This window comes from Protopterus annectens, chromosome 9.part0, assembly GCF_019279795.1.
Source record: "Protopterus annectens isolate FY-2018-M chromosome 9.part0, PAN1.0, whole genome shotgun sequence".
Taxonomy (NCBI): domain Eukaryota; kingdom Metazoa; phylum Chordata; order Ceratodontiformes; family Protopteridae; genus Protopterus; species Protopterus annectens.
In genome coordinates, this window is record NC_056743.1 from 592910769 (window position 1) to 592937443 (window position 26675).

The following is a 26675-nucleotide window of genomic DNA, read 5'->3' on the forward strand; positions in this document are numbered from 1 at the left end:
GCACGGTACCAATCAAGAACAGTGCTGCAGCTAGTGCAATGGCTTTGTAAGGAATCTTTGGTGGACTCTTTTTAAACTTACAGGAAAAAGAGAGAAGAAAACATCTGTAAACTGGGGAAAATTCTGATGCACAACACTGCTTTGAAATTCATTTTAGATATTACTTATACAAAGTAACGCTGTCATAAAAATCAACCAATGTTTTTTACTACAATTCTGCAGACTTCAATATGCACTTTACAGTATATTTTACAAGAGTTGTTTAATTTATTGGCCAGTTATTCAGTCTATGAAACTATTACATTACATTTATGCTACTTTACAGCTTTCCTGAATGGGTGGGTGCTCATCTCAAACTTGTTAACAAGACACTTAAGCTAATCACATCAGAGTAATCCCTGGGGCAGCATACAAAGACGTCAGAGGAGGTCGTCGTAGCATCTCTAGCCTTTAACCTCTCCCCTCTCCAGAAAGTCCCACAAAGATTACTCTCGGCAATAAGGCAGTCCGGGATGAACAATTCAAATACTATTGAGAACTCCAGCTGGACATGTCTGGACAGCCACAGTTAAACTTGACTGATGAGGTAAGACCACTAGGCATATGTGCCTCTTTAGGGATGAGCCAGAAGCATTGTGTCTGATTAAGTGAACCTACTCATGATTGTACAGTATCCAAGTGGTAAATAAAAGCAAGGACTGCTAGATGTAACTCATTAGCAACCATTCAACCATAAAACATATCTTCCTGCATAGGCTGGAGATTTTTGCTCCTAAACAACTCATCCCAGGCTTCTAACTAAAAGAAAAAAAAAACATGCCTCACAAATAATCCTGGGACCAAATGACACGGCTAGATGGCTATCTAGCCACCAAAAATGGTAGTAAGCACACAGAAATTCCTGGCATAGCAGAAATGCATTGCAGCATAAAGGGTCTGTCCTCATGTACACCAATTCCAGATTTAAAGTATTTCCCCTTCACCACACTGTTAGAAGCTTACATCCCCTGGATACAATCCCCCATATAATCTGGCCTCAAAAATAACATCTTGATTTAAAAAAACTCCCAAGTGATCACAAAAATACCAGCATCTACGGCACTGACCCCAAGCATAAGTACACACAAGTAAGGGGCAGATGCTGACATAGAAACTGCTGCTGGAACTACTTTCTACCACTACTAAGACTTACTACAAATACTTTAACAATCTCTGTGCAAATAAAACAGTAATATGCACTTCCTTAAGAAAAGCAGGAAGTCGTCAGCCCACTACTTCTTTTCCCATTTACATAATTATGCCTTAAAGGTAAATGCTTACATAAAATCTGCAGAATAAGTACGCAATTATGTAATTGAATTTGATGATGTCATTACATACAGTGGATATAAAAAGTATGCACACCCCCTGTTATAATTCCAGGTTTTTCTGATGTAAAAAAAAAACAGACCACAATAAATAATTTCAAAACTTTTCCCACCTTTAACGTGACCTATAACCTGTACAACTGAATTGAAAAACAAACAGATCTGTTTAGGGAAAAAAATACAAAACAATAAAAAAACGTACAATACGCTGGTTGCATAAGTGTGCACATCCTTAAACTAATACTTTGCTGAAGCACCTTTTGATTTAATTATAGCATTCAGTCTTCTTGGGTAGGAGTCTATCAGCATGGCACATCTTGATTTGGCAATATTTGCCTACTCTTCCTTGCAAAAATGCTCCAAATCTGTCAGATTGCGAAGGCATCTGTTGTGCACAGCCCTCTTCAGGTCACCCCACAGATTTTCTATTGGATTAAGGTCTGGGCTCTGGCTGGGACATTCCAAAACTTACATTTTCTTTGGCTGAAGCCATTCTTTTGTGATTTAGATGTATGCTTGGGGTCACTGTTGGGTTGAAAGGTGAAACTCCTATTCATTTTCAGCTTTCTAGCATATGCCTGAATGTTTTGTGCCAAAAGTGACTGGTATTTGGAACTGTTCATAATTCCCTCCACCTTGACTAAAGCCCCAGTTCCAGCTGAAGAAAAGCAACCCCAAAGCATGATATCGCCATCATCATGCTTCACCATTGGGATGGTGTGCTTTTGGTGATGCGAAGTGTTGTTTTTGCACCAAACGTACCTTTTGGAATTGTGGCCAAAAATTCCAACCTTGGTCTCATCAGACCATAACACATTTTCCCATATGCTTTTGGGAGACTTGATGTATTGTTTTGCAAATTTTAGCTGGGCTTGGATGTTTTTCTGTGTAAGAAAAGGCTTCCGTTTTGCAACCCTACACCATAGTACAGACATATGGAGAATATGGGGGATTGTCACATGTAGTACACAACCAGTACTTGTCAGAAATTCCTGCAGCTCCTTCAGTCACCGTTGTTCCATATTTTCTCCACTTTTTGATGACTGTCTTCACTGTGTTCCATGGTATATCTAATGCTGTAAAACTTTTTTTGTACCCTTCTCCTGACTGATAACTTTCAACAATGAGATCCCTTTGATGCTTTGCAAGCTCTCTGCGAACCATGGCTTTTGCTGTAGCAGGCAACTGAATAAATGTCAGGAAAATCCTACTAGGACAGCTGAACTTTACTTGGGGTTAATCAGAGTCTCTTCAATTGATGGCAGGTGTGTACCCAAGAAGACTGAATGCTGTAATTAAATCAAAAGGTGCTTCAACAAAGTATTAGTTTAAGGGTGTGCACACACAACAAAGTATTATTTGAAGGGTGCGCACTTATGCAACCAGCGTATTGCACGTTTTTTATTTTTCCCCTAACAGATTTGTTTTTCAACTGAATTGTATAGGTTACAGGTCACATTAAAATGTGGGAAAAGTTTTGAAATAATTTATTGTGGTCTCATTTTTTTATATCACAAAACCAGGCATTTTAACAGGGGTGTGTACACTTTTTATATCCACTGTAGTTATTTAAGTGCTTACATTTTTATTGGAAGTTTTAAACCTGATTAAGCATATTTAAATGTGAAAGCATTGAGCTAGTTGTTTAAGTTGCGTGAATTTTATTAAATTTGTAAAGTTTCTGGAGGTCTTTTGAGCCATTCTTCTAATTGTTTATTGGAATTTGCTAGTGCTACTGGCTCACAGTTTTAATCTGCTTTGAGCTACCATCACATAAGGGATGTGCACATTCCCAAACAACTCACATTTATTGTGCCTTAATATTTAAGAAGCCCCATGTTTCTTGGGTTTTTGTCTTTGGTGCGGAGCCTAAAACCACTAATGAAAACTCAAACTCCTCATCAGGCAATGGTTCCCCTCTAACAACTCTGAAATTACTAGGTAATTTGTACTTACCTGTGTATCTCCCTTTTGGATTTCTAGCCGTTCCAAAAAAACATTTGCTTTAATAACCCTTCACTACTCTGAGTTTGCGTACTTTGGACAATTGCTTATACAGTTTTCTCTTCTACATATTTGTATTTCTGCAGCAGAAGAGAGTGGTATATCAAGAAAATGGCAGAAATCAAGACAGAAAGCAGCAAAAAGGAATAAAGACTTGAAACATCAGGTCAATTATAATTTAATTTTTCGTCAAGTACTAGTATATTCAGCAATAATTTCAGCATACATTGCAGCTTCCACTGTAAGACTTTTTTCACAAGAGGTAATGAACTGCTCATATATACACATACATACACACACACATATATACATATTTTGTTTTTTAATTTATGCCCTTTATTTATTGAGTTCTAATCACTACTACTCTGTAAATGTTTGATAGCATGGCTATCGTTGCCGACAAACATAACTTAAAATCATACCACTTAAGGAAAAGTTCCAAGTATAAGTGCCTGCCTGCATTAATGAAAAGGATAATGCATAATTCTGTTACTAACCACCAACCACTTGCTAACTTAATTTGCATGCTACAAACAACGCAGGATACACAATTCATGGCAATGTCACAATGCTGCTGTTCTGCTGAATAAGAAAATTATGACAGCAGTGGTAACTGTGGAATTGTAATTTGTTGCCTTACCTGCAGGTCAATATAACCTTCATCAGTGTCGCTAAGCTTGGAGTATTTCACCTTGCTACTGGGAATTCCAGCAGCTGCATTATTCCGCGATGGCATCATGACACGGTGACATCAACTACCACCAGCTGGAATAAAAACATAAGGTTAGCTTGAAAGTGGAATAAATCTTTACACAGGAAGTTTAGCCAAAAAAAAATATGAATGCTTATCAAACTACAGCCACCCACTACCCTTTCTGCCTTCAAATCCTTCCTTGGTACCTTATCTCTGACAACATGGTGTGTTTAAACTATACCCATTTCTTTTTCTGTTCTATCAAAATAAGCTAAGCAAAACTTAACCCAGCACAGAAGGAATAAAGGTTCTGACAATGAAAACGTAACTAGCAAAGTACAGCTGTGCAAGCTGCTCTTACCCATAACAGTAGATGCTTGAATTTCTCAATGCTGCAGTAGCCCTTAGGCTATATCTGTTATCTGAAGTTGTCACTCTTCATTTTGTCAACCTTTGGGGTTCAGTTCCGATCCTTTGGAACCAACTCGGTAGTTTCTATAGCTCGTGGACTTCCAATAACTCTCGAGCCCATCCCTTAAACATAATGCATAGAGCATATTACCTCATATCTCGTTTGCCTCTTTCAGCTGCAGACATGGTACTCCATCTCGCTTTCAAGCCTTACCGGTTACGTCAAATAATTTTCATATATTTCTCTTCTAATATGATTTCTAACTTTCAGTTGGTCCATTGCACCTACTGAATACCTTTCAGCCATTTTTTAGATGAGTTTCCTTCACTTTCCCTCCCTGTCTACTGTTGGGTAGCTCTTCCTTATCATTGTGGTATCCTTTAGCCCCCCCCCCCCCAATTACCGCTAGGTAAGTCTCCTGTTGTCTCTTTTTTCCTCTTAAGAAAAAAAAAAAAAAAAATTTTTCTATTGTTCTGTCTCCTGTTGATATTTTTCGTGTGTGAATGGTACCTCTCTCTTTTAAGTGTGTGTGTGTGTGTGTGTGTGTGTGTGTGTGTGTGTGTGTGTGTGTGTGTGTGTGCGCGCTTGTTGTCGACTTCTCACGGAGATGGCAGATAGAGAAGGCTCAAGCTGGCTTTAAAAAAATGTATGAAATGTGGTCATAAAATTCCTTTTTCTGACCAGCATTTGTTATGCGTTTATTGCTTGGGTCCCTTAGATTTGCAAGAGGGCTACTCTCTTTGTCACACTTTCGGTCACAGAGCGTTGGTAGATAAAAAGAACAAACATTCTGAAAGGCCTAGTTCCTCCTCCTTTGGGGAGGCCATATTGGGGAGGCCATATCTGGATCTCCGGTTCAGGTCAAGACCAAACACAAATCTGGACATACTTCTGCTTCTTCCTCCTCCTCTAGATTCTCAGAGGCGAAGAAACTGTGCACCTCGGTTCCAAGTACTTCCTCAGTGCTGAGCCCAAAAAAGATGACAATGAAACTGATTTCTAAATCCTCGACTCTGAAGAATGCTTCACAACTGATGTCTGCTTCCTTGGTTCCTACTCTTTTGTTGGCACTGGAGCAAAAGGCACCTTCCTTCATTCCTCTTCCTAGGACTAAGTATTCCCCTTCAGTGGACCCCTTTGTTGACGGGCCACTGTCTTCATTTTTAGACAGAGCAAAGTCCCACTTGGTGGTCTCCGTCCATTCTTCCAGGAGTCTGACCAAAGACAACGTAGAGAGGTTGGTGATGACAATACTCTGGGTCCAAGACATGCCAGGCACTCTGTTCCCACCCTTTTGGGCCAGGCACTGACACCAGCTACTCCCCCTTTCATACCTCCTCCTCTAAACTCATCAGGTACTATAGAGTCCTCAGTTTGAAGCTTTCCAGACCTGACCGTATATTTTTCTTCAGAATGGACGATTGCCCTGAGCACTTTGGCTGTGTTGGAACTGGAGTCCTCTTGTGGGGCCACAGCTTGATGGTCAGTTCCCAGTCACTGGCATTTGTTCCCTTTTTAAATTGGAGTCATCTCAAAGTATCAGTGAATAGACATGGATGAGTTCGGGCTCGACTTCTGTCTTGAGGGGGACCTCATCTGTGCAGGGAGTGCCTTCAGTGCCAAGGTCCTCCCTTTCAGTCCTGCAGCACTCACTGTCTTCTGGTGGGTCAACTCTCAAGGCATTGGCTGCTTTTAGTACCAGGTCCGTTCCTTCCTCCTTGGGGCATTTGTCCCTGGCTGTTTTGGGCCATCAACTAGCCCTCCACAGGGCCAGCAGGTACTACATCCTCAGGTTACCCAGCAGTACCCCTTCTTCCTAAACCTCCCCAAATGTTCCTCCTGAGGAGATCCCTTGAAAGAAAATGTGTAAGAGGAAACAATTAGACTCTCCAGAGGAGTCCATCACAGAAGACATGGATTTTAATGAGGGTGAAGGGTCCCCCTAGATCTCCTCCTGACAATGTCTCCTTTGGAGACATCCTGGAGATCCTCAAGCACAGAGGCAATTGGAAGTACCTCAACCCTTCAACCAAGGAATCTGTGTATCTGCAGACTTCTGGTACCCACCCATCTACTTCCAGGGTGTCTCCACCCACTGAAGAGCTCGAGTTGATTTCTTGTCGGGTGTAGAACACCCCTGATGCCACTCAACCAATACCAAAGAGACACGACAAAATGATCACAGCCCCACAGGATAAGTCTTTTAGGAAAAAAGGAAGTTCCTGTAGATGCCATGATGGTAGAGGAGGCCACTAAAAAGGAACTAGTGGAGGAAATTTCCTCTATCCATTCCCCCAACAAGGAGTCATGGATGATGGATAGATTTGGGAAGAGAGTTTATGCTTCATTGAGCTTTGCCTGCAGTGTTTGAATTATCTGGCACATTTTACTAGATTACAGAGAGCTCTGACAAAGGAACTGCCAGATACTCTCTCAAGAGCTGTTTCTGAGGAGGTATGAGAATCAATCACCTCTCAGCTGGCTACCCTGACTTCCATTTCCAATTCTTCCATGAGGCTCATTTCACACATAGAGAAAGGAATGGCAAGAGCAGCGGGTTCAGGTATTTCCATAAGAAGGCACGCCTGGATGCTTTTGTGCGATTTTGAGGTGCTCTTCAAGTCTTCATTTGTCAATGCACCTTTTGACGGCTCTTCCCTTTTTGGCCCAACTGTTACAGACACCAGTAGGTGTGAGAAGGATGGGAAAACCCTTTCTGCCACCACAGACGTATGTTTTTCCACTCATCAGAGGTCATCTTCTAGGAACCAATGAGGAACAGAGAAAATGTGGTTCAGGAAATCCCAAGGATCTTCCCAGACTCCACCTGGTGAAGGTTCCCCCAGGGGTAGAGGGGGAAATAATAATGGAAGATGTCACCTTTGCAGCAGAGGTAGCCCGCAACATCAGGATTTCCGGGATTCCTTTTTCGGAAAACCCTTCCAGCACTCCTGAACAGAGGCCCAATTGTCCACATCTGGAAGCATTCAGGGGTCACTAATCTCTGCATCTAAAAGCCAGGTAAGAAATCACCTCTGATACTTGAGTGCAGAGAATAATCTCCAGAGGCTATATAATTCCCTTTTCCCTTCCACCTTCCTGTTCGAAGAAATTCCCCAATGTTCCACAAAGTCAGAGGGAAGCAGCAGACATTCAAATTCAAAAGCTGCTAGAAAAAAAGAATCATCCAAGAAGTCCCATGACACCAAAGAGAATCCGGGTTTTACTCAAGATTCTTTTTAGTGCCAAAAAAGACAGGGGACTGGACACCAATTTTGGATCTCAGAGAATTGAACAAATCTGTTTGAAGAAACAAATTCCAGATGGTCACTGTTAAGCCTATTCTTCCATTTTTGGGAAAGGACAACTGGATGTACTCTATAGATCTTCAAGACACGTACTATCACATAAAGATGGACAGATGTTCCTGAAGATTCCTTCGCTTCCAGCTGGGAGCCAGTCATTACCAATTCAGAGTTTTGCCCTTTGGTCTCACTACAGCCCCCAGGGTGTTAACCAAATGCATGGCAGTAGTAGTACCAGCAGCAGCTAAGTGAAGAATGCAAGGATTCCAGGCGTTTTCATACTTAGATGACTGGGTCATTTCAGTTATTACCAGGCAGCTGCTACTAACAGCAAAACAAAAGGTCTTAGAAGTATGTGACCATCTAGACATCACAATCAACTTTGAAAAATACTCGCTTGATCCAACTCAAAATCTAACTTGCTTAAGAGCTTTGTTGGACACAAGAACCTCCATAGCCTCACTTTCTCCATTGCGATTAGAAACTATCCAGAACCAGGTCCGTATACTAGTACAAAGAAACAGAGTTCCACCGCGGCTATTACTTCAAGCATTGGGATCAATGGCGGCTGCCATAATGCTGGTTTCCCTGGCTAGGTTTCACATGAGAATCGTACAATGGCTTCTTGCAGCTCAATGGTCCATCCTTCAGCATTTCTTCTCTATGCCAATCATAATCACCAACATATGCAAGAGAGATCTCTTGCAGTGGATTCATTCAAAACAAGTCTTACAAGGGCATCCATTCATTCTCCTTTAACCCAAGCCACAGTGACCACAGACGCTTCCCAGCTTGGGTGGGGTGGGGGGCATTGCCAGGAAAAGATAGTCCAAGGCACTTGGTCCCCAACAGAGGCTAATCTGCACAAAAATGTTCTAGAGATGACATCAGGGCTATTTGTGTTGCACGCATTCCAGGACTCTCTACCTCTAGGGGCAACTGTGATTCAAACAGACAATATGTCAGAGCTCTAGTACATCAACAAACGTGGGGGGGGGGGTGACCAGATCTTACCAGTTATGCTGAGAAGCCCTCAGGAGTATGACAGTGGGATCTCTCATCCAGCTGCTTTCTGATTGCTATGCATATTATGGGGAAGTCAAATGTGATAGCAGACAAACTGAGCAGGTGCATCCTTCTACCTCATGAGAAGTCTGTCAACCCAAAAGTTTTGGAACGAATATTCTGCACATGGAGCCAGCCCTGCTGCAACCTTTTTGCCTCCCCTCTGAACTGCAGCAGCCACTTTGCCCCCAACCCCAGAGGGGGAATTACGGAGGGATGCTCTTCTTCATAATTGGCCACTCGGTTTCTTTCATGCTTTTCCTCTGACTCCTCTAATTCTCAAATTTCTACAGAAAGCAGCCAAGTTGAAGAGCAAAGTCATCCTCATTGGCCCCTTTTGGCCTTGGCAAATTTGGTTCCCCTTCCTTTGGCCTCATCTGGTTCAACAACCTTGGATTTTGGATCTGGCTCCGGACCTCCAGTCACAACTGCCAGGCATCAGTCACCCAGACATTACAATTCTCAAAATAATGGCTTGGATTCTCCAATTCCATTAGTGGCCAGGCATAATATGCGCTCTATCCTAGTCAGACGCATACGTTTGTCATCTCATAAACGATCTACACTCAAACTGTACACAAGTAAATGGAAAAGATTCTTTCATTGGGCCTCTTTATATCATCTTGATCCTTTATCAGTGCCAATTCATGAAATTCTTCATTTTCAATAAAGGCGCTTCCACCTCTATGGTTAAAGTCCAACTGGCAGCCATTTCTAATTTCCACAATGTTTTTCTTGGATCATCAGTCACTTCACATAGGCTTTGTAAAACATTTTTGAAAGGTGCATTCCTCTTAAAACCCCCTTACAAGGATCCTACTCCTTCTTGGGACCTTACTTGGATGCTACAAGCTCTGACACAATCTCCCTTTGAGCCAGTCTTTAGGTGTGGTCTAAAGTTTCTATCCTGGAAAACTATATTTTTGGTAGCCATCACCTTGGCTAGATGAATTTCAGAACTTCAAGCACTTTCATCTAAACCACCATATTTGATCATAAGTATAGAGTTTATCTCAGAACCAATCCAGCCTTTCTACCTAAGGTAGTCTTGAAAACCAACCTTAATCAATAAAAGCAAAAACACACAACCTCCAGTGTGCAAAGCCCTCCCCAGTAAAACACCACAAGTCCAATAATAGAGAGAGAGCGCACCACAGCTAAAGCAGGCATTCCAGTAAATAATTTACCTGTTTGAATACCTGCTTTAGCTGTGGTGCTCTCTCTCTCTTTTCATTATTGGACAACCTTAATCAATGCATTAACCTTCCAGTGTTTTTCCCAAATTTCTCTAACAAGGGTGAGTACTCATTACAGCTAGTAGATGTTCACAGACAACTAAGATTCTATCTTGACAGGACCAAGGGAATTAGGAAGTCCAAGCAGCTGTTTATTTCCTTTTCACATACTAAATCAGGACAAACCATGAACAAAGTAACCCCAGCTAAGTGCTTTTTAGATTGTATCGCCTTTGTTTATAGGTCAAAGGGTATTTCTTTGCCTATACCCTTGAAGGCACATTCAACTAGAGCGATAGCCACTTCTGTTGGCTTCCACTTGAGAACAGCCATGGATGACATCTGTGCAGCTGCAACTTGAGCATCTCCCCATACCTTTGTTCCCATACCTTTGTTACTTATTACAAGTTAGATCTGGTCTCTAGGGGAAGACCATTATTTGGTTCAAAGGTGCTCAGGAATATCCTTCCTAGAGTCCACCCAGGGTTCTAAGTAGCTGGGGACTTTGTCCCACAGGTTAATGACAGATTGAAGATTGGCAACTTCAGATAAAGAAGTTATGTCTTACCATAACGTTCCATCCGAGTTGCCCATATTCATATCTCATCAACTCCCCTCCCCTCCTTCCCCCTACAAGATTTCCTGGAAGAACGAGCATTCACCTGAGACATTTTCCTTTTGGAAAATGTTTCTACTCCAGATATAGTCTCTTTTCATATATTTTTACATCTTTCATTCACTTATCAGCAAACTCAAAGTGAGGTAATCTACCCTATGCATTATGGGTAAGGGATGTGCTAGAGAGATTTTGGAGTCCATAAGCTATAGAAACGTCCAGGCCGGTTCTGAAGGATCAGAACTGATCCCCACAGGCTGATGACAGAGGAAGATGGACAACTCAGATGGAATCTTTTGGTAAAACATAACTTCTTTTTTTCACCGCGGAAACAGCAGTCAGTCAGCTTCAAAAAGCACTGGATCCTCCACCCCACCCCTTTACTCTGACTTTTGACTGGCTAATCCCTATGGAGGGAGGGGAAATCAGCAAAAGGGAAGCTTTCTTTCGGACTTTCTTGCCCACACAATGACAGATGTAGGTAGCAGTGAGCAAGGGTCAGTGAGAATCACAAAATCAATATAAAAATATATAGAATCACAGACCACCATGTTTGAATCAGGTACAGATTTTAATGAAAAAAGCAAAGCAATGTAATGGTAAGCTCTTTCATGGCAAAGCCGCTTTTTCAGACTATATATGAGAAATAAGCTAATAACAGTTCATTTAAAAACCTTTAACAAGCGAATCAAATCAATGAAACAAACTGCTGACCTGAGCACCGGTTTTACAGAGACACAGTCATTTAAACCAGGGCTTCTGTCCTCTTATAAATATAAGACCCATTTTAATTCACATTATTCAGTCCTGTTTTTCAAATCACTCCTCTGATATTAACATTCATTAATTGTAGAACAAGAAATTTAAAATGATGCTTTGTGCCTAAATTACAGACATTCTTTCCTAAGCCATAAGTTAACTTTTGTTTCCTGATGTCACTATTGTGTTCCAAAATCCTCTCTTTCCAAGTCTGACTGGTTTTCCCCATATAAAATGCACTACATACTGTGCAAGGTGCATCAAATTCTTACTTTTACAGTCTGCATAAAATTAAAATTCAATATTAATGATGGAAATGTAGAGCAAACAAACCTACATGTACTGCATAAATGACATGCAAATATCCCTAATAAACTTTGTGATTAAAATTATTCCATTGCCTATTACACAACTGATGTTTCAGTGAGGTGTTATTCTTAAACGAAAACTTGTGTATTCCCAATGATCTTCTTAAGGTGTTCATCTGACATTAACACTGTCCAATTTTTCTTAAAAATGTCACAAACAACATTGTTTCACTAGAATAGGTTAACAAAACTCTGGAATCTGTATTGCATCTAATATAGTCTGTATGTTAGTATCATTACTTTCAAAAAATAAGGTCTTGCTGATGTTTCCCTTAGTGAATGCACTTCTATAATTGTGCTGTCAATCTCTTTTTGAGAGTATGCTCTGTTTAAAAAATCAATTGCCATCATGTTCATAGTACTATTCTAAGACCAATCATTATCACACAACCTCATAGCATTCATTTCTAGGTATATGCCTAGAGTGCATGCCCGATTTATGTAGAAAGTTAATTTTCTTACAAGGTTTGTTATACAAAATTAGCATTGAATTCACCCAACATATTCCTGCTAACTGTAATATCTAGAAAGTTCAACAAAGTTTCAGACCATTTATAAGTTAATTTAAGATATGTTGTGCTAGTGTGTGGATACTCTATAAATTCATGTAATTTATGTGGTGTATCTTTCCAAATCAGAAATATATCCTATAAAACATCTATAGTAACAGATACTATCAACAAAAGGATTATTATTTAACACACTTTCCAACTCCCACTGTGCTACAACTATATTAGCATAGATAATTGCACATACTGTCCCCACGGCAATGCCGATTTTTGAAAATAAAATTAATTTTCAAAAATAAACTCATTCTCCAAGATCAACTCAAGAACTGTAATAACAGCATAATCCTATTTGATAAAATCACTAGGATTGGTTAAGAACAATCTTATATTCTCAATACCTAAATCATTAGGTATAATAGTAGATAGAGAATTTACATCAAGAGTTATAAAAACGTGTGTGTTTGTATATCTGTTCCCCTGGATCATTCAAACAAATCATTTAAAAAGTTCTTAATATCTTTTAGAACTGCTCCAACAGTATGTAAAATTGGCAATAGAGTTTTTTCGACAAAAACAGAAAATGGTTTCGTAAGCCATCCACAGCTTGACACAATCCCATCGCATAGTAGGTCTCAGCATATCTTTGTGTATTTTTGGCAGGCCATACATGATGGGAACCATAGGATGCTCAACACTAAAATATTGAAACAGTTCTTGTGTGATCAAATTAGTCATATACAGATCAAATACATAAAAGTTAACTTTGTCAAACAGTCCTGTAACCTGAAACTTAAACAGTCGCATATATATATATATATATATATATATATATATATATATAGTCTCACCTTTAAGCATATGAAACATCTGTTCTAAATAAAATTGCCTGTCCATCACAACTACAACACTTTATCTGCAGGGCATATTTCCAAGTAGAATGCTTCACGTAGTTCTCTTAAAGCTTCACATTCTCCACAAGTTAAATTATGAAATGACAGTTTATGTTTCTCGGAGAAAGCATGGCGTACCTCCTTTGCTTAATGTACAGCTACTTCCAGCCTTAACTCTCTACCTATATGACAACCGCGAATGCATGCAGCACACCAGATATGGCCTTACCAGTGCCCTCTATTTATGATGACCTCAGCATTTCCTGCACCTCCTTTGTGTGCTAAGCACCACTGCACTCTATTCAGCATTACTGCTCTTGCCTACTGCATAATATTTATTCAGCCTAGCCATTGTTTTCTTCTAAAATGGTCTCTAAGGCCATGGCACCAAGCTTAAATGATTTTCCTGGATTCCCTATCAACATGCACAGGCTGCACATTTCTGAATTACTTCTCCATCCGACAAGTCAAAGTAGGCCCCACTGTAAAAAAAAAAAACTTTTCTGTTTGTGATGGTTTTCCTAAAAAGGAACAAAAACGGACGAGACTCTACCATTAGCAATTGAGCTTGACACACTACATGAACACACACAAAATATAACTAAATAACTGGCATTGGAGTATATATGCACAAATCGACAAATCAATTTTTCTCTCTCCTGTAACCATGAAAACGCAACCACCACCACAATATGCCCAAGATCTTTTCATGGCCATATACTAACAATATCTCAAGGTCAGTACCCAACCCTCAAAACAATGCTCCAAGTCAGAGAACCAATCTAAACCCTCAAAAACAGCCAAGAAGACACTATTGCACTTCTCTGACCTAGATTCAAATGTACCACTATTGAAAAACTCTTCTATAGAATTAGACCTATGTGGAATGCTTTACCCACAGACACCAAAAGTTCTGAAATATCAGCATTATTCAAACAAATATATATATCTTGGGCAATTTCTGCAAAACAATCTAAATACACCTATTTTCATGACACTGTTTAATTTTCACAACACGTTACAAACATATACTTAATCTACGTAACGTATTGATAATTTCTAACCACATGCAAATACATTTTTGCATATTTGCTAGAAATGTATTTATTTCTTTAACTCTATGTAAAAATACTGCAACATATGCACGTATATAACAATACTGTCTATGCAATGTTTATTAAGATACTCACACTTTTTCTGTACCCAGGTCATGACTGAAAAGTAACTGTAGACCAGCTCACCAAACTGATTACCAAATTGTAATGTAAAAAATAAAAATTATTATGCAGTAGTTTGTTTGTCTAGCCACCAGTTAGCTCTTTGCCAAATTCATCAAAAGACTATTTTCATGCCAATAATTTCTTTAAATTTTTCAACTGCTTGTGCCACCAATTCAGCTCTAGTAAATCCCAGTCCTTGAAATATTGATTCTCTGCTAAAGAAAGGAATTTTAACATTCATTATTTACTAAAATGACCGTACAACTAAGTGGCGTAGCAGAGGAGATGGTAAGCTGAGGAAAGGAGTCTTACTCATTTAACGTTTTTTTTCCTCCAAAGACAATGCCTAAACAAAGACAATATACATGTTTTCTTCGAGATAAAGCATGAATTATTTTTGTTTAGGTAAAGTGAAGCAGGCCAACCAGGTAACACTGACTTCGCACAATATCTGTCAAAGACTTCATTTTCTTGTATGTAGCCAGGACGTGACCAAGAAGTGCACCACCTCCTCGAAAAATACAATTTTATTGCGGACACAGAGACACAAAAAAATAAAAATGTATACACAAGCTAGAATGGCTAAGCGCTTTCACTCACTATGCGAGCTTCATCAGAACAATATCTGTCAGCTGTGAATATGGTTAAATTAAAAAAACTGGCGACAAAAGTCAGCTGTTGCACCTTACTTAAAGCTACATTCCCTTTTAAATAACAATCCTTTGTAGTTTTCCATTTTTGTTAAAGAACCAAAAATATACCAAAAAGATTTATCTGTAGATTACAATTAAAAAACTCATTAAAAAAAATTTAAAATAATTTTTAAAATATACTATGGAACGTGATTGACATAACATGCCTCAGACACTAGTACTTCACCTCTAGTGGCTGCTAAACTAAATATGAAATAACTTGAAATAAAATAATAAAAATGAATAATTGAATAATTACATGTTAATAAAGCACTCCTAATATAAAACATCTCAAATAGCAAAATGTTGTATTCCTATCCTTCAAAAACTTTAATATTGTGATATACGTATAATGCATTTTTTTTAATTCATTATTCAAAAAAATTATTTATTTATTGACTATATGTTCATGTCTACTATCCATCTCCAAGATGGGTTTACAAGAAATAAAATCGTTTAAACCTGGTGGATTCGTTACATCAAGGTATAGTTGCCACCATATTTCCTTGAAATTTAATAACTTCTTAAAATCGCCTCTTTTCGGATTGCTGTATATAATATCTAATATACCAAATTTAAACATCAGCTGACTTTTGGCGCCAGTTTTTGTAATTTAACCATATTCACAGCTGACAGATATTGTTCTGATGAAGCTCACATAGTGAGTGAAAGCGCTTAACCATTCTAGCTTGTGTATACATTTTTATTTTTTTGTGTCTCTGTGTCCGCAATAAAATTGTATTTTGAATTTGTATTTTTCGAGGAGGTGGTGCACTTCTTGGTCACGTCCTGGCTACATTCTTGTTGTCGGTTGGAATAATTTTGTACCTTGATTCAGTTCATTTTCTTGTACTGCACATGCCCACAGAATGTTGTTTACTGCCAAATGTCCATGGCAGCAAATAGTAACATATGCCCTAGCTGTGAAAATAACACAAACAGAGCTGAAAACAATTGGCAGGTCCAGCCAAACACTTACCCTCCACCACAAACAGTATGCACAAGCAGCAAAATCCTCTAGCAATCCCTTCAGTAGTTTGACCAAGTATGTATAAGCAACAAAATTAAACATTTCTCCCACAGGCCCTTTCCTCCAGCGATGCCTTCAATAATTACACCAAGTATGCACAAACACCGGAATGAAGCATTTCCTCCACTGATCCCTTCAGTCGTTTAACCAAGTGTGCACAAGCACCAGAATGAAACATTTCCCCCAACCACCCCTTCAAGTAGTTTGTCCATGGATGCAGAAACACTAAAATACAATTAAAAAAAATTGTACCTCTTTTTAAAATGTATGGCAGTACATATTCCTTTTTCCCTTCCCCTCACAACTCCATATTCTCATGGTAAATTGCTGATTACTGGCATAAGTTCACGGCCATGTACATATTCAGTATGCAAATCAGGTCCTAATCTCATCGAATCCTACTGATACGCAAATATGTATTGCCCCTTATCTGCATATTAGCTGTCACCGTATCACTTATGCCTTACGCACATTAGGCTTTTGTGACAGAGAGGCTTGTTTAACAAAACACCTCTGCTTTTCTGTAGTTATGCTGAAAAACGTGATTTGCATAACCACATAGTGCCGCTCTTTATATGTTACCACCAAAAAATCTGAAGGGCTAGACTATGAATGCTGCCCTATAATTCTGCTTGGCTTCATCTCTGAACTCAAGGGAAGACATTTGGGTACCATACTGAATATTTTGTAATACACTAGGTGTCATCAGAGCTTTCTCAAATTAAAACTTTAGCCATTGCATTCCATCATATTTTACCTACGGATACAATTTGAGTGTAACGGGATGATAAAGTAAAGCATAGATGCAGAATTATAAATCAGCACCTGGCTTGCCTAGGTAAGACATTACTAGAGCAAATGATGACTGTCTTGTTCTGGTTGTGTGTTGATTCTACATATAAATGGAAAAAAAGAAGTAAACTGTTTATTTCATTTTTTTCTTGGGTTTAGCAGTGTATTATGGTTCATACAAATGATACCCCAAATGGTATGCCATTAATTCACACACAATGGGTCACCTTACAGTTAGGCAGAGACAAAGTTAAAATACCTGGAAACAAAATAATTAACATTTTTTTCTTTATTAAGAATTTCAACACTAACCAGGGACTTTTGTTATTTAAAGCCATGGTGGATGTACTGCCAGTAAGAGGCCGATCTCAAACATAGGCAAATAGAAAATACAATGTCCAATGTCTTTACACCATACAAATCACGGACATTGTTTAAGGTATACTGATCAGTCACACATGCACATGCGCACACATTTATATTTCAGCTTCCCCTACTAGAAAACTGATGCGACACAACTGATATAACTTAATATGTTAATAACTTCCATATGCTCACATCACACATCACTACTAACCCTACACATAGAAAATCAGACCTCTTACTTCTAAACATGAATCTCAGCAGCATAGTGAACAAAACACATGGGCTTCATGCATCCATCCCACTCTCTTTCCCGGATAGAGTAACTGTAAGTAAAACCTGGCTAAAGCCCGAGATAAGTGACAATGAAATTCTAACTCAAGGCTGCAGCACCCATAGATTGGACAGATAAAAAATTGTGGTGGAGCTCTCGCTATTATTTAAAAAAAACACACTCAAACTTCAAAGTCTAGAATTTAACCCTCCTAATTTCATTAATGTTGAAATACTACTTGCTAGACTTGAAATAAGCTCCCAGAAATACAAAACTATTATAAATCCCTCTTGGTAACAACCACACCTTAAATGAGGACTTCCTCCACTGGCTGTCTTAACTTTCTCTCAAGAAACTACTAATCCTCATTACTGACTACTTTCAGTACGCCATTTGAAAGATACAGACTCCTCAGGATGCCATTTGGAATACATTCTGCAAGTGAAGTCTTTCTGCATGCAATGGAGCAAATTTTTTTAAGTTATCCGTGTGCCAAAGTGGTAGATGATTTATTGGTTGGAGGCAATGGTGAAGCACAGCATGACAAAAAACCTTAAGAAAGTTCTAGACCGAGCATGTGAAGTGAACTTAAAGCTCAATCCTCTGAGGTGCAAATTCGTCAGAAGTTACATATGTAGGTCATTTATTTACTAGCACTGGCTTGCAACCAGACCTGTCCAAGCAAGCAGCCATTATTGAGATTCCAGCTCCAGATAATTTTCAGGCTCTACAACGTTTTCTTGGTATGGTCAACTATTTAGGCAAGTTTATACCAGACTTTAGTGAGTTGACAGCACCTTTGAGGGAACTGATGCGCAAAAATGCTATATGGTCTTGGCTGGAACAGCACCAGAAGGCATTTGTAGACCTTAAGCAGAAAACTGCCACCCCCACCTACATTAAAATACTATGATGTCAATAAACCAGTAACTCTTTCCTGTGATGCTTCAAAATTTGGTCTTGGCACAGTTACTCTTCAAGAAGGCAGACCAGTAGCCTATGCATCTGAACTCTTACCCAAACTGAATTGCAATATGCTGAAATCTAGAAATAGCCTTTGGCAACAGTATTTGCATGTTCAAAGTTTCGTGATTATATCGATGGTTGAGCTATTCAGACTGAAACTGATCACCAACCTCTAGTTACTATTCTAAAGAAGCCTATGAATTCAGCTCCAGCGAGATTACAAAGAACGATGCTCAAATTGCAAATGTACAACTTGAAAAGGGTTATACAAAAGACAGACTACTTTATCGCCCAGAAATACAACGGAACAGCCTCATGCAGAGAATTTTGGCTGACATCATGGAAGTGCACAATTTTTCTACCATGAGACTTGATGAATTGAGAGATCATACAAAGACTGATCCGATTTTGCAAAAGCTCAACCACTACATTAATGTTGGATGGCCGTCAAAACAATCTAGTGCACCATCTGAAGTGCAAACTTATTTTCCTTAGAGAGATGAGATGTTGATGGAAGATGGCATTATTTTCAAAGGTTCTAAAGTTGATTTTCCTGCTTCCTTACTATATGAATATATCCAGATTTTGCATTGTGGTCACCCAGGTTCCAAATCTACCAAAAAAAGGGAGAGAGAACTGATATTTTGGCCTGCTCTAGTAAAATACATTAATAAAGTACTTTCTTCTTGTTCAGAATGCAATAGTACTAAATCGCATTTGCAAAAGAATCACTTCAGCTAAGTCAAGTTCCTGAAGTACCTTGGTCAACGGTAGCCACTGATGAGTGGAACAATCAGCATTAAGTAGTGTTGGTAGACTCTTATTCGAACTAGTTTGAGATTGATTTACTACCTAATCTAATGCCCACTGCTATCACGAAGTTGAAATGTTATTTCTCAGTGCATGGTAGTCCACACAAAGTTATTTCTGACAATGGTAGTCAAGTTACTAGTCAGTTTCAGAAATTTGCAAAAGAATGGGACTTTGTACGTTACTAGTAGTCCAGAGTATCTACAGTCAAATGGACTAGCTGAACGTGCAGTACAGATTGCAAAGCAATTATTTGAGAGGTCAAAGTATGATAATACTGACGTCCTTTTGAATTTACTTAATCTCCGAAACATAACCCATGACGATATACTTGGCTCACCTGCTCAGAGACTTCTATCAGGCAAACCAGAACAACATTGCCTATTAGCTCCAGTTTGTTGAGGCCTAAAGCTAAGAACAACTGAACAATTACGAGGCCAATTATTCAGAAGGTGATCTTTCCAGAAGTCCAGGTATGATAAATCAAGCAGATTTCTTCATCCAGTGAGGATACAAACGGCAAAAGGTTTTGACCAGATTGGTCAAGTAACAGGTATATGTACCGACCTGAGATCCTACTTCGCAGAATCTGAGGGTGTGAAGTACAGGAGAAATCGCAGACATCGTCTTCCTGTACCAGAATCGATATCGCAGCATTGCTCCTGTGATACAGATTCTAGATCTCAGAGCAATCCAGACAATGTTCCTGTTGCAGAATGTGCCTTAACTTCTACTTCCACTCCTGATGATGTTCCTGATGTCCCTAAAGTTGAACATTCAGCAGAGACAGTCCCAGTTGCTAGACCCAATTTCTAATTTCTGTGTCACACGATTTGGTCATATTTCCAGATCTAGTGTGAAATACACAGCAACCTGGATATAATTGTCTACATGTATTTAGTTATGTATAATTGCATGAAAAAGAATTATTTGTATTGACTACATGTCAATTAATGTCATCAATATTGCATGACTGATTTCTCAAAGAGGGAGGATGCAGAAAAGCGTGTGCATGTTGCATCTTTAAGTATTTCAAGGTTGGAATGTGCATATAAATAGCAAGCACATGCTAGCTTCAGTGCCATTTTGAGAGTGTAGCCAGAGAGTGAACATGTATGAGTGTAACAGATAAACTTATAAAACAAACTAGCTAAGAAAGTTATTAAGCCTCAATCCTGATGTGTTTGTACATAATAAAGCTGCTTGAATAGAACCCACAAAGACTCGTCTATTTTATCCTGACTAGACGAGCGACACCCGCCATCTCTTTTTAGCTCCTTGTTTTCCAGAACATGGCTGGATTTGCTTATTTGGCTTTTTACAGAAAGAAGAGGCCTAAAAGTTTTACATCGTGGGACAAGACAAATTTTGGATACTCCCTGAATCAATTTCCCCTTTTCATCACAGAGTTTGAGAACCTGGGTAGCAGAAGTGCCAAACAATACCTCCTTGTCTAAATCAGAATCTAAGATTTCAGACTTTACCTCATCAGTAAACTTTTGGCTATGTACCCAAGCATATTTTCTCAAAAATGGACAGTAGATGTGGCCTAGACACAATGTCTGCACAGTCATGCACACTCTTCAAAACATATTTGGATGCCTGGGACAAGGTAGAAACAACAAGATTCAGTAATGGGCTACTTTCTGTAGAAAGTGTGGCAGAAAATTCCTTTTGGCTGTCCATTAAATAAAGTATAAATTTCCACAAGTATGCCCGATAACTGAAAATTCTAAAAGCGACAGTGGAAAAAAAAAAAAACATTTGTTTGCCTATGTGGTTCAAAACTTTGCCTTCTTTGTGATTAGGAGAAGGATTAATGTTCAGAATAAATGTATTACTAGCAGGCAAAGCAGTATCTGATCTAAGGTGAGAAAAAATAAATGTATTAATCTGAGGCATTTCATTTGCCTTTTTATGTACTTACTGCTGGGTAATAGGATGGTTCCAGGCAGCATTCAACATCTCTCAGGACTGGCAGTATAGGGGAAATGGGTGAGGAATGAGGTAGAACTATTTTTATTTAACATATCATAATACTGCTTCTGTTCAGGGGGAATTTTTATTTGTTCCCATAAAATACCTTATACATCATGGCTATAGTCAGATTAAATGAAAATTCCTCCAGTACCATGTACTCTTAAAATTTTCCTCACAATCAGAGTTGGGCTTGCAAATCTGTAGAAAAAGCCCTGTCTCCATTATTATCATCAGAATCACCAGCCTCTATTTCCTCAGCAATTTCGTTACAGGGTATCCTTACCTGTAATGGCTTTTGGACACCAGGATTCACAACCTGCAATGGAGCAGTTGAAGAGAAATGTGGCAGACCTCCAGTTCATGATGGCCAAAAGGAATATCCAGAGAAAGTAAAGAGTGTAAGTGAATGGTCTGAGGAGCACCCAGTAGCCAATGCAGGTTCACCAACTGCTGGCTGAAGCATAGATTAGGCCCGCAACACTGGCAAGGACTCCTTGGCAAGCACTTTTTTTTTTTCTAGGAACAGCAGGACAGGAGGGAGTAACCAAGCATCCATGCTATAGGCGAGGAAGAAATGCCAAAAGAGGTAAGCATTGATTGAATTAGTTGATCAAAGTTGTCAGTGTCCACAAGCAGCACATTTAAACTTCATATCCAAGCCTCTTCACTATGTAAATGCATAAGTAGCACACAAAATACCTGTCAAAACTCCTTGCAAAGTTATAACTATACCGACAGAAAAAAGAAAATGACAGGTAGGTTGTCCCAAAGTGAACAGAAGTACTACATAAACAAAACACATTCCTGCCCACCCCCAAAGTAAAACGTTTAGTCATGAAATATAAAGTTTACACAAGCAGTACTTATTTTCCCCCAAATACACCCAATTTAGCTATAAATGTCAATAGCTTAAAAAAAGTGGCTCCTGACAACTAATATCCAATATTTTGGAAAAATGCAGTGTTTTTTCCAAGGAAAAATACCAATTTTAGTCAGAAATTAATTCTAAATTGTTTTCTGTAAAAGTGAAACAAATTCTGTGTAAAAGGTTTCCCTACTGGGGACTTATCTTACAGAAATGAAGCTATTAGCAGATTGCTGCTCCTCTGAAGCCTCTGATCTGCTTCTGGTCAAGGTGACATTAAAGTACTGAACAAATCTTCACTCACACTGATTTCCCTCCTTGGGCTAGCCAATCTGCAGTCAGGGTGAAGGTGTGGGAAGAGAACCAGAGCTGTGTGAAGCTAGACAATTGTTGTTTCATGGGAAGCCTTAATACTACTGCAGCAGTGGAAATGCTGAACATCAGATGTGCACAGGTGTTGTGCTGAACATTCCTATCTCACATGCGGGTTGTTGTGAATAATCAAAATACAAACTATGGTACCTGTTGTATGTTTACCTGCCAAACAAATTACTTGTTACAGCACTTTAACACTGACAGAGTATATCTGCACTGAAAAACAAACTGGCATGTTTAGAAAATAATGCAATGTGGGTGGAATCGGAGTGAATTTACAACCTTATGCCTGACTGTATGGCCTAACAAGGAAAAAGGCTTTTGTATCAAATATGACACAGTGGTGTGGTGTGGCTAACAAAAATATGGGTCCTGTACTTAAACACAAGCGTCTTGTAAAACATTTTAAAGTATTATGAAATAATATGTACTGATCTAGATTTTATAACTTAAAATTAAAATGCAAATTTGTGGTTTTACTGTTACACAAAGGTGAGCCAACATGCCTCTGCCCAAGTAATACAGTGATAAAGGATTCTGGATGCCTCTGTGATGAAACAACAGTTTTGTGTTAAGCTGTTTGAGGTTTATTTATATGATTAGTTTCTATTCCTTTTAATACTGGAGGTCATACTCAAGAGCTCGTACAATCATACCCTTTGCCGTAGTTTCTTCTGTGTGATGAGCTAAGTAATCGGGCAGCTGGTAGCAAATGGAAAGAAGCAGGCTCTAGGTTCTCTAAACTAATGTCAGTATGATTTAAGAAGTTGAGTGAAGGGTTGAATTACATCCTTAAATATTTTGATTGAAGGGTTTAGTTCAGTGATGGCGCACCTATGACATGCGTGTCAAAGATGACATGCCATAACATTTTGGGCGACACACCAGGGTTCACCAACACCAGAGTTACTAAAGAAAGAAACTGCTTTTACATTTGTTGCTTGTGTGAAGTGCACTGAATTATTTTGTGCCAGGTGCCAGTTCAATAACACTGCTGCAGAGGGAAGGAATTTATTAACCTCAAAGGCTACTTTGGTATACTTTCTCAATAGAGTCTGCAAAGGGCTGTGCTGACAGTTTTCTCTTCATAGTTACACTTCTGCAAAGAGCAAGTAGTCTGCATTTCTAGGAGTTTGCGGTTTTACATTCCTCTCAACTGTCCCTCTTAATCCCTCCTAAAACTGGCAACTTTTTACACTTAATAATGACAATAAATTAGATTTATAAGCTAATTTTACTTCAGAAAATATATATTAATTTACGTTCATTTTTATTCTGTCAGTGTCTCAAATTAATAGTATTGGTAGTTTAAAACTGTCCAGGTCTCTCATTTCTAGATGTGTCCCCGATTCTGTTGAGATTTATCCCTGATGTATTGACAGCATGCGGTTTTATTTATGTTTATTTATTTAATTTATTTTTTTTGTTGGGAGGTGACAGGCAAGCAGAGTCAAGTTAGGCATTTTCCAAATTTTTGACACGCCAAACCCAAAATGTTTGGCATCACTGATTTAGTTGCATCCTTAAATATTTTGTGAATATGTTCAACTTGGTTTTCATCTGATCCTTTTACAATGTAGCTATTTTTCCATGTTCCAAAGTCTTTTTTGTGTTGCAAAAATCAAGGACTTCATTTTGTTTAGATTAGCTTACAGATCAGATTCCTGGGGTTTACAATAAGGCAAGTCAATCTTCTGTAACACTCTGGGGGATATTTAAGAATGAATGACTTAAGTTAGAACAACATATCATCAGCATATAACTTTTCTATGGTGGTAACGCAGAAACTGAGGGAGTTATGAACACTGTAAATAGTAGTAGCGCCAGCACAGATCCCTGCAAGACTCTCTACTGACAGGCATGTTTTGAGAAAGCCTTTTGTCAATAAATACAGATTTTAACACCTAAATAACTAGTAATCCAATGGAATCCTGGTGGGCTTAGTTCACAAAGGGCAAGGTTGGCCAGGAGCTTACCATTACTGACAGAATCAAAGGCCCCATTATAGTCAATAAACACCACAACTGTGAACACACCATTACCCACTGCATTTAGGAAAGCATTTGTAGAAGCAATACTTGAGCCTTTCCAAAAAATATGCTTACTACTGCTGAATATTTTGTAAACTCCGAAGTCAGCTTTTAAATGACTGGCTGCTTTTTTTCTTGGAAGTGCAGGGTATCCAGTCAATACAAGAATATGACCAGGCTATCTAACTGTTAGGCTTCTGTTTAGTAAAGAAATCACTGCAGCATACAACCACAGGTTTGGTGAGGTACAGATTTTCAGCAAGACATTTACTATGTGATTAACAGGCTTGGTTATGAGTCTGAAGCCTTTGGAAATATAAGCATATTTAAATCTATATACTGCACCTTGCTTTTGAAATACTTGCTTTATGACATTAGAAATAAACTACTGCAAATTAGGATCCCCAAGTATTTATATGTCTTGACAGTTTCCAGGTGCTCACTTCAACCCAAGATGGTAAAACTGTGAAAGCTTCCCAGTTCTGATTTTCAACTGCTTTCTGAGGAGCATGACTTCAGCCTTGCTTCTAAAGCAGGCTACTTTGCTATCAACCACAGGCAAATGGAGAAAATGCTCACTTGGAAGTGACTAATCTGTTTGCATGGTTTACTGGAGCTAGATAGCAAAATGAAGTCACAAAAGTAGTATACAAGGGCTGCCCCATATTTGTAAGTATGAAAAAGAGCAGGATCCAATTACTGAGCATTGGGGGTATTCTAACTAAGCAACACCACTTAACAGTCAAGGAATTATTCTGTAATTAAATTCGGGTCAGTCTGATGGAGATGGGAACTGTGTGCTCTTTTGGCAGTTGTATACTTACGGGTGGGAGGTTGGCTTAATGGTTAAGGTGTTTACCTTACAGACACAAGGTGCAGGGTTTGATTCTCACTTGGGGAAATTGGTTGGACTTAAAATGGCCTACAAGGGCAGTTAGTCTAGTATGAATCTATGGACCTATTGGTGCTGTAGAATTTTCACTGTCTAAGTTACTGATTATATATGATTAGCTTCACCACAGCCGAATCTGTGCAATAACATTTTCTAAATCAATGTTGAGCTTAAAAAAGGATGTTCCACTCTTATAAAAGTGGGTCAGTTAATCATGAATCTCTTTTGAGAACTTCTGAGAGGGGGCTACGAATGTTGATAGGTTACAGCTATCACCATCTGTGGATAATAGGCAGACTTTACTTCCTTTCCAAATGACTGGGCAGGCATTTTCCTGTAAGCTTTGATTCATCAAAAAAAAACAGTGGCAGCACAGTAATGCTGTGGTTTAACAATACTGCTTCACAGTACTTGGTTCTCTAGTATGATATTTGGGTAGGATGCCCTACCACGTCTTTCTTCTTTAAGTGTGGGTTTTTGGTAGGTATTGCTGTTTCCTCCCCCACTCCTTTGATATTCATCCATCCATCCACCCACAACCCCTTTTTCCCCATTTTTTGCACATGGGGTCAGGGTGTTACTTCAACAGTGACAATCTAGACTCTAGAACCAAGGTTTACACTACTGGGTGGGTAGCCCTGATGCTGTATTTCTTCTACAACACACACACGGCCAGTTTAGTGCGTCCAATTCACCTGCAGCATGTCTCTGGAATGTTGGAGGCACACACACACGGCCAATTTAGTGCATCCAATTCACCTGCAGCATGTCTTTGGAATGTGGGAGGAAACGGACATCCTGTAGATAAACTGTTGATTGACTAAACTGCCATAAGAGAGTGACTAAACTGCCATAAGAGAGTGAGAAAGAGAGACTGTGTGTGTGTGTGTGTATATGTATGAATACATATATTCTGTGATAGACTGGCATGCCATTCAGAAAATGTTCTACACCTTGTACCCAAAGACTGTTTGGATAGGCTCCAGCTACCCTGTAACACTACAAGCGACAAAAATGGGTAACTGTCACAAATGTGATGAAGAGTGAGACCACATCATTAATAGTGGCAATATGGTTTAAGACATACCAACTAATTTCTTTACCTAATATATCAACTAGGAATATCTTTATGCTTCTCATTTTCATTAAGAGCGGTTCAGAG

The 26675-nt window shown here is 39.0% G+C and overlaps 1 protein-coding gene across 3 annotated transcripts in view; it reads right to left on the reverse strand.

The window, feature by feature from the left end:
* Positions 1–26675, reverse strand: part of TMEM230 (transmembrane protein 230) — a 146587-nt gene that overhangs the window by 111877 nt on the left and 8035 nt on the right. For all 3 annotated transcript variants that reach the window (XM_044083144.1, XM_044083145.1, XM_044083146.1), the window contains exons 2-3: positions 4012–4136; positions 1–76 (exon numbers count right to left, since the gene is read on the reverse strand). The exon at positions 1–76 is cut by the window's left edge and continues 47 nt beyond it. In XM_044083144.1, coding sequence (XP_043939079.1) covers positions 1–76; positions 4012–4110 — 175 coding nt within the window. In that variant the 5' untranslated portion in view covers positions 4111–4136. The remainder of the gene's footprint in view (positions 77–4011; positions 4137–26675) is intronic.